The sequence below is a fragment of the Haplochromis burtoni genome, unplaced genomic scaffold (genome assembly GCF_018398535.1).
Source record: "Haplochromis burtoni strain Fernald_Lab_line unplaced genomic scaffold, NCSU_Asbu1 Contig_1129, whole genome shotgun sequence".
NCBI lineage: Eukaryota > Metazoa > Chordata > Actinopteri > Cichliformes > Cichlidae > Haplochromis > Haplochromis burtoni.
In genome coordinates this window covers 43,868-52,946 of record NW_024583490.1, presented here as the reverse complement: position 1 = coordinate 52,946, position 9,079 = coordinate 43,868, and the positions used below count along the sequence as shown (strand labels likewise).

General features: G+C 42.9%; 1 protein-coding gene across 1 annotated transcript; it reads right to left on the bottom strand.

The window, feature by feature from the left end:
* Window positions 1–712: 712 nt before the first annotated feature.
* eno3 (enolase 3, (beta, muscle)) lies at window positions 713–8,536 on the bottom strand. Its single transcript, XM_005951818.2, has 14 exons — window positions 8,386–8,536; window positions 5,491–5,580; window positions 5,315–5,410; window positions 5,173–5,231; window positions 5,001–5,070; window positions 4,012–4,145; window positions 3,611–3,727; window positions 3,421–3,526; window positions 2,985–3,182; window positions 2,210–2,286; window positions 1,866–1,990; window positions 1,681–1,789; window positions 1,055–1,113; window positions 713–967 (listed from the first exon to the last, which is right to left on the bottom strand). Exons 2-14 carry the CDS (start codon window positions 5,573–5,575, stop codon window positions 898–900), a joined length of 1,305 nt encoding a protein of 434 aa, XP_005951880.1. The 5' UTR covers window positions 5,576–5,580; window positions 8,386–8,536; the 3' UTR covers window positions 713–897.
* Between the last annotated feature and the right edge of the window lie 543 nt (window positions 8,537–9,079).

Below are 9,079 nucleotides of genomic sequence, written 5' to 3'. Positions count from 1 at the left end.
AAAAAAAAAAAAAAAAAAAAAAAAAAAAAAAAAAACCACTCAGAAAGGAAGTAGATTCACAGATGTTGATTCCTAAACGAGTTCTTCAGCCTTTTGGATCCATTTGTGTCAGATCTCATTAAACAGATGCTTTTCAATCACCTAGCCAAGCCCAGAGATTGTCTGGTCCATGTTGGTCACTATGAGAACGCCTCACGGCTGGAATCAGCTTTGATAAAAACCCATTACTGACTGCTCGATTATCCAGGCTGCCTTTTTACTGATGCAGTTCAGATAATTGTTGGGTGGCTAAAAATGCTGATATACATTAACCAAATAGAAATGTCAATGGGAGGGAGAAAACTAAAGAACCCAGCTAACAAGGGGACATGAACCCAGAACCTTTGTCCAACCAAAAGTTTATTTCTGAGTAGACCGTCCCATGGTGTTTGGCTTGATAACTTCCACTTGATTTGTAGGAGTTACAGAAACACATTTGAAGCACACCTGAGGATTTTGAGGTGGAAAGCTGAAGGAAAACTTCAGAATATCAGTCTTTCCTATTAGGAAACTATGAGTTGTTCACGTCAAGCAGAAGCTTGTTCTGAATGAGTTTTGTTCACCATTGCTGGTGAGGATCTGTACATGCATGATGCATTGAAGAGCTCAGCTCTTTAAGGAGTTTGAATGTAAAAAGACTATAAGCAGCTTTAATGAATTAAACTCAGAAATGTTTCCTTTTCACTCTTTAATGTTTGTCTTTTGTATAGAAAACATCATTAATGGAATTACATCTAGAAAGACAGTCAAGCCCACTATGACCTCTAACCCCTCACCCCCAGTGGAAAGGGGCAAGAGCCTTCTGGGGTCATCAGGTGTCAGTCAGTTGCCACAGCGACAGGAAGGCAGCATGGTGCTTTAGTTGATCTTTGGGTGGCGGAAGTCTTTGCCAGCGAACTTGGCCTTGTCTCCAAGCTCCTCCTCAATCCTGCAAGTCAGAGGTCATGATTAGCTGTGCTTTGTTTTTCTTAAACGTCTACTAGCCTGAGAATGACAAAAATCCTAAAGTTCTTACCTCATCAGCTGGTTGTATTTGGCCAGACGTTCTGACCTGCAGGGGGCACCGGTTTTAATCTGAAAGAAACAGTGGAATGAGATCAGCACTGGAGTTGTGGTTTGTTCCCTGTAGTGACCCAGTTTCCTACCCAGCAGATTTAATCAGAAATAGGACCAGACAGTTCAATAGTGGTTTCCCTGCTTTTATGTAACCACTTATTTAAAATGGCACAAGTCACATTTATTCTTCTGCCTGCAACTGACCAGTGATTTTCCCACAAGACTCAAAACTTTGGGTCTTATAAGTACTGATGCACTTTAATTTTCATTTTGAGTCAGACCTCTGTAGATAATCAGTGTTCATATCAGTCCTTGATTATCAAGGCATTTTGCACACACCCAGCAGTTAAGATTCAAGTGATTTTCTTACAATTTTGCTTCAAAATGATCTTAAATCTTTCATTTAAGCTCAAATACATGAAGCAGTAGATTGACCAGCCATGTGTGAGCAGTCTGGCTTTTTCAAATGACTTTAAGGGGAATAGTTTATAATCTCAGCATTTTTTGTTTTTAATGAACAAAAACTTCAATTATTCTTTGTGAACAGATTAATCTCACTGAGACTGTCTGATGAAGTTTAAATACCTGTCCAGTGCAAAGTCCAACCACCAGGTCAGCGATGAAGGTGTCTTCAGTCTCTCCGGAGCGATGGCTAACCATCACACCCCAGCCGCTGCTCTGAGCCAGCTTACATCTGACAGGCAGATACATTTAATTAACTTTACGCAGAAAATGTTAATGTGGACTAAAACGACTGATTGGTGTCTTACGCCTGGATGGACTCGGTGACAGAGCCAATCTGGTTGACTTTCAGCAGCAGACAGTTGCAGGCCTTCTTGTCCACTGCCTGCTGGATCCTCTTTGGGTTGGTGACAGTCAAGTCGTCGCCTACGATCTGATTAGAGCAGAAAAACCGACGTGTTACTATAGTAACACTATATTCCTGTTACTGAAGGTTTTCCTCTAGTTCTTCCAGGAAGAACCAGCTTGTATACTTGACTTTCCAGAAGGCTAACAAACGTCTAGGGATGCCAATCATTGTGGCAAAGAGGAAAAAAGAAATCAAATGACAGTGAGGTTGTGTCACATGTCTGCATGCCTGTGTGCACCTCACCTGGATGTCTACAGAAGAAGTGAATTTAGCCCACTGCTCCCAGTCATCCTGGTCAAATGGGTCCTCAATGGACTGGACTGGAGAAAGAGAGACACTGAGGAGAAAGTTTCCACAGTGGAAATGCCACAGACACCCAACAGGCTCAATGATGCTACGGTGCTTAACAGTTACATGAATTCAATTGGAAATGTGCACACTGCACAAATCTTTGTGGTTCTCCAAATTAATTTTATCAGTTGAACATCACACATTTTTAAATGGAAAAAGAAATTTAGAACCTCTCTAGAGAGATTTTAGAGCATTTTTCCTGCAATGAACAGGAAGGCAGCCTGACCACTTCCTGAACTCAAAAGGCTTATTTCACTCCCTCAAGAGCTCAAGTGAACTAAACCAAGTAAACATTTTGAATACTTCTGATCCAAGTATTCAAAAAGGAATTTGAGTGTCATACTTGGCAGCCTTGTTTGAAATTTAAATGCTTTAAGAGACCAATATATTCCCTTCCAAAGACATTCGGTTAAACCACAGACTCAAAGCTACAGAATTCGTTTTGTTTCCTAGGTCTGTGAAAGACATTTGAAGACCATAAATCAAAGTCAAATCTCAAGCTCAATTTGACACATCAGTGCAACATCGGTTTAGTTGTCCAAATTCACTGCAGTTTCTCAAAGGTCATGGCTAAACGCATCTTGTCTACATTCAGGATGCGAACAGAGCATCACTGTATGTTCTGAAGTCATTCAGTGGTCATAGCAGCAGCTCTAGTCAATCTTACCAGGGTAGTTCTTGATAAAGCTGCGGTAGAGGTCACCCAGCTTTTCACCAGAAATGTGTCTAGAGGGGTCATCGGGGGACTTGAAGTCCAGGTCGTACTTTCCATTGCGGAAGAACTCTGAGGCGGCCACGTCCATGCCAATGATGATTTTGTCAGGGTAACCGGCCTTCTCGATGGCAGTCTTCAACAGCTCCAGAGCTGCGAACACAAACTCTCATTGTTAGTCATAATAACTTCAATCTTGAGTTGTGTCAAATGTGTATTAGTTTTCGAGTAATCAGCTCAACCACTGGTTAATTTAACTGTCTGACTAACTGAAGCAGCAGCAATACACACAAGTCTGCTTTAAATTCTATTGCATTAGCAGTCACATCAGTCCCAAGATAAACTACATAATGCAATGCCTCGTCACTGCATGGTCACGTGCAGCTCTCACCCTCATTATTCTCCAGGATGTTTGGAGCGAAGCCTCCCTCATCTCCCACGTTGGTGGCATCTTTTCCATATTTAGCTTTGATGACATTCTTCAGGTTGTGGTAGACCTGAAAACAAAGTATTTAAACAGTTAGACATCGGTTTTACCGTTCATAGCCGAAACATTGCACGAGGGCAGGGTTTAAGTAAACCTCAGCTCCAATCCTCATGGCCTCGTGGAAGTTGGAGGCTCCAACTGGCAGGATCATGAACTCCTGCATGGCCAGTTTGTTTCCAGCATGGCTGCCACCATTAATCACATTAAAGGCCTGCAGAAAGAAAAAGATTCTAAAAATACCATCCATATGCAAACTACCCAAACATAAGTTACAAAACACCTCTGGAGCTTAAATCAAACCACTGAATTGAAAATAAAAATCTGGTGCACAATAATAATTGTCCAGAGGCTCACTAGAAATTTCCCGTAGGCTTGCATGTTAATAGCAAACTAAATAAAAAAATAAAATAAAAATATAAGTAAAGTTGAGTCAAGAAGTTTGGGTCTTTAAAGCCAGTTTTCCACTTCACTTAAGCACAAGCCCCTCCCACTCACAGGCACAGGTAGGATGACATCTTTGTGTCCAGCAAGGTCAGCAATGTGGCGGTAGAGGGGAACTCCTTTCTCTGCTGCTCCAGCTTTACAGACAGCCAGCGACACACCCAGGATGGCATTGGCACCAAACTTGGCTGCAAACAAAGAATCAGACATCCTTGCTTCAAAACAATCTGCATACAGTTGCACAGTACGGCCAAACTACCAGGTAAAGAGGGTCAAGAAATCCTCCAAGTTGTTTGAACTCATCTGTGTTTCCCCAAAAGTTAAGTATAAATATAACATTTGAATACATTCAGGACATGAAGCATGAAGAGTGTTAAACCATGACTCGAGGGATGTCAATTGACTTTCCTTTACACGATTTGAGGGTTTCTCAAATATAATTGCAGGTTAAAATATTCTTCTTGCTAGTGAAGAGCTGATTTTAACCTGCCACTAGAAAGGTTAAACAGATTGTTGGAGTCCATGTAACAAACATGGACTCAGGTTGAAGTTAAATAATACAGTCATTTATTAAAGTCCCATCCTTCAGTACACAAACTTGGCAGACACAACTTTAAGTGCAGTGGAATTTCTTCATTTCCTCATGCCCAGCAAGTTAACATGAATGGTGCTCCTCAGAGTCCATACCAGGTGTTCACCTGAATCAGTTACAATGTCAGAGGATCACAAATCCTAATGAAATATTAAGAAATCTGTTAGATGGCACATTTACTTCAGGCTATATAGACGGGTGCACCAGTATACCTGTATAAATGCCAAAGAAAGCAGTGCTTCCAGCTTTGTTTTCATTCTTTTTCTACAATTCACTTCAGCAGTTCATTTCCTGTTAAATATTTTGTTTACCCAGTTCTTTTAACCTAATATTGTTTGGACTGGTTTTAAAAGAATTTGCCATTTTACATCACCACCCTTCCATGTTTTTACATAAAAGAAACAAATCTTAAATTCAACTACTTTTATGAGGCGAATTTCTAAGCCCTTACATTTGTTTTCAGTGCCATCCAACTCCAGCATGAACTTGTCGATCTTCTCCTGCTCGACGACGCTGAGTTTCTGCACAGATGGGATGAAGTACCATTAGCCTGCAGTGAATCCCTGCAGTAGTTAAACTGTATTAGCATCAAGCTAACATCAGCAATCCAACTTAACGGATACCTTCTCAATCAGCTTGGGGGCAATCTCCTTGTTGACATGCTCCACAGCCTTGACGGTACCTGCAGGGAAACACAGGTGTTAGCAGCTACGCTAAAAGTAGCATTAATGCCATCCCCAGCCCCACACACTTGACTCCTCCCACCTTTGCCCAGGTAGCGGCTCTTGTCTCCGTCACGAAGCTCCAGAGCCTCATGGACTCCGGTTGAAGCGCCGCTGGGAACAGCAGCCCTGAACAGACCTGAGGTGAAGTTTGACCGTCAGGTTACTGAACTCTCTGCAAACAGGAAGTGCGTCATGGTCAAAGTGACAGCTGCTCACCTTTGGCTGTCCACAGGTCCACCTCCACTGTGGGGTTTCCCCTGGAGTCCAGAATCTCACGAGCGTGGATCTTGGTGATAGACATCCTGACTGAAGGGGGAAGAGAACCAGGTGATTAGTTCAAATACAAAGAATCTTTTATAGAAGTGTCATCCGCACTGGGTCAAACATTTGTTTAATCTGAAATTTGACATGTTACTAAAAAAAAAAAAAAAATCCCCGTGAAGAGGTCAGATTGAGTGAGAGACCTGCTGCAGAAATCCTGTTTAATGCCATGATGCCTCCATGATGACCTTTCTTATCAGACTCCACCCACACAACCAATCACAGCCCTGCACTCCTGACTGACAGCTACAGGGCTCAACAGAAGAATGGGAGAGACCATTCTGCAGGCACGAGGGGGGTATCATAGTCTGGCTGGGTTATTTATACCAACACCAGCCGTGTGGGAGCCTTTGACTTTTCCCCTGACCTTTCTGCAGAGGTCATGACTTCCTCCCTGCTGTTCTTGAGTTACACAGACTCTTATTAATGCTTGTGACATTTGAAGAGGCATTTGTGACTGAGCTGATATTAGCCTCCACCGTGCATGACCCACTTCACCTCACAGCTGAAGGACTGGGCTTTATCTGGTTGCTAGGTCTCATACAGCAAGCTCTTCTGATTCTGCGCACACTGAGAAAAGCTGCTGTAGTAAAAGTGTTCTGGTCCAACTGTGTGAGCAGGTTCAGAGCGTCCGTCACATCTGCTGTGTGTTATGCAAGAGTGTGTCTGGGCAGATGCCATTTGAACAGCTGAGCTCTTACAGTACACTCCAAACCCCTGATGGCTTTTACAAACACTGTACACCTGCTTAGAGTTGAACTTGGCTGCAGATGAGTGTGGGTCAGCCAGCCTCTTTCAGATCTGCTTTCAGAAAGAATAAACTGACTATAACAGCAGCAGTCTGACAAAGTCTGTTAAACACGAGGCACAGCAGCTCCAACCAAATTCTGAAGTCGCTGATCCTTCGAAGAATTAAAGTGTTTTTCCTGTACACAGGTTGGGTACATCTGAGCACCTAGATGTTGTTTTGATCCTATGTCAAGTCCAAGCAGATGAGTCACTGAAGTCTTTAAACTTTTAGGGGAAATCTGTTAAAACCCCGTTTTGTTATCATGAGTCTACCGTTAAACGTCTCAGGCAGATGGAACGAGGCCTGTTCAGGCTGGGTGTGCTGAAAACTGAGCGAATTAAAGCTGACTGAGGACACTTGAATGCACACCATCTTCACATGTTTCTTTAAAAGGCATCACAATAACACCGACCACTAAAAACAGTTTTTAGGTAGCTTTGTTCATCAGGACTTTCAGCCGTGAAACCCGAGACACTCACCTCTGCAGCTTCTGGCCTTAACAGCATACAAGAGGCTTTAACTGACTCTCACAATGCAAAGCCAATCATACTATTAAAGTCCATCTTTTTAAGGATTTCTTATTCCTTCATAGACTCTCCTCACAAACCCCAGTTTAACACCTGACAGGGTCACTCAGAGGTTTTGACCTGCTCAGAAGAAGAGTGAGTAGGCTTGGACAAACCCATTTAATGGTTTTGTAAGTGGAGTTTAATTCACTCAAGCATTAGTATGTTTATCGGTTTATGGTTAGAAATAAGATGAGAAAGGCACCTTCATTGGTTTTTACTACATGCAGGCCCAGCAAGTGGCCAACATGCTTTCTGGAGTCAGCTGTGAATACATTCAAGTCTAGTGAGTAACAGAACAGCTCACATGAGATCAAGCATGTGGCACCACGGGTCTGTGAGCTGCTCCTGCTCACTGTTGGTCAGCCGTGGAGAAGCATGAGTTTTAACATACAGACTGGTCACCAGTATGTAATATCTCAAACATCAGACCACTGAAGGACGATGGGGAGGGGGCTTTACATCAATAATTAGCACAATAGCTTTAAGTCCATGAGCGCTCACATTAGTTATATTTACAATGATGCATTCAGGGGGACAGACTAGTCCACACATGGCTGCTTTGATACAGAAACATCATTTTTAAGGATTAGTGCCCCCCCCCAGCCCCCCTTAAACCACACCCCTGTCTTCCAGACCCCTGAGGGGAGGCTACGCCTCATTTTAAGGTGCAGAGTGGCCATTTAGACACCCAGCAGGTCACGTTTAAACCACCTGTGATCATTAGCTTTGAGTGAAGTCTAGACCACGTGGGACGAATGAAAACATCTTTTATTGGCTGAATGAGCCTTAGCAGCGGGGCAGGTTTAGGGACACTTTGTTTCAGCCTGCTAAACAAGCAAGAAATGAACCAATAACACAATAAAATGTATCCAAGTGTAAAAGTTATCACACAGAAAGCCGAGCGTTACACTACAGATGAATCAAAGTCACTCAGCAAGTAGAAAGTCAACAGAACAGAAGTCTTTTCAAAATGTAATAAAACCTTTTCCTTTAAGGTGAAAAGTCAGATTCAGGAAGTGTTGCTTGGAGTTTATATAACCTGCTTAAATGTGTGCAGATCTGAGCTCAGGAGGACTTTTAAATGCTAAAGAGTCACATTTAAAGCTCCCTGTGAGCACATGGAGGGTGTCCGTCCGTCCACGGACTTTGAGCCTCTCACGTCTGTCTGTCAGCTCTGTGACCTTCAGCCCACTCAAAGTCAAACCTTTCAAACTTTGTTCCCCTTCCTGCCATAAACAGGAACAAAATACGTCTCCAGAACAGGAACTTATTTAAGTTAGCACCTCAGGAGAACTTCTGCAAACTGAGCTTTCAGAGTAAAAGTCTAAAACGCATGCCACCAAACCAGAAGCAGTCTGAGCCGGACACAAACAGGAAGTTACTTAAAAGATCGCCAAGCAGAGCCCTCAGCTGTCTGCCGTCCCAGCTTACCTGTTCAGAAGCAGCGAGCAAGAGGGGGGGGTCGTCTGTCTGACTGTCCGACTGACGTGGAAAGTGTCTGTCTGTCCCCCAGCAGGGTTTTTATAGCCTCTCCCTGCAGCTGCAGCAGAAGGAGGAGGAGGAAGGAGGGAGTGTGTGCATGTGACAGGACGGAGGCAAACAGAAAAACCTCCCGGCTGTAGTTAATCATCAGATCCTCACTGCTGTTTGCCGTCTCCAAACATAATTATAAGAGCCTTAATCTGAGGCTGTGTAAGTTTGGACTGCAGTCCTAGTGTAACATGCTCAGATATGTAAATACTTCCTGAACACACACATTTCTAGTGCTTCCCAAAGAGTCAAAAGGAAAATCACCAGCAGCGTAACACAATCCAGGAAGTCTTTAAACTCGGGTACAATGAATGTTTCTGTCCGTCAGTTGCTCTGAAATAAGAGCTTAAAGACTTAAGGGGACATGGATGCACTGGACCAACAGTGTGATATAATCTTTATTTAACCCAAAAGTCATTAAGTGCCCGTGTTACTGCAGCCAAAACATTAAACACAGCCTGCAACACACAAAGCAAAGGCAGGAGAGCTCAGGTAGATAACAAAACACATACATAATAATAATGAAAATGAAATGGAAAAGTCTGAAAATAATGTAAGAAATGTATAAAACCTCCTCTTTAACAGTAATAATAAA

Coding starts and splice junctions, on each gene's coding strand:
- eno3 (XM_005951818.2), bottom strand. CDS start 5,575: ATGTCTATCACCAAGATCCACGCTCGTGAGATTCTGGACTCCAGGGGA. Junction 3,728..4,011: donor ATGTCATCCTACCTGTGCCT/GTGAGTGGGAGG, acceptor TTCTTTCTGCAG/GCCTTTAATGTGATTAATGG. Junction 1,991..2,209: donor CTTCTTCTGTAGACATCCAG/GTGAGGTGCACA, acceptor TGCTCTAATCAG/ATCGTAGGCGACGACTTGAC.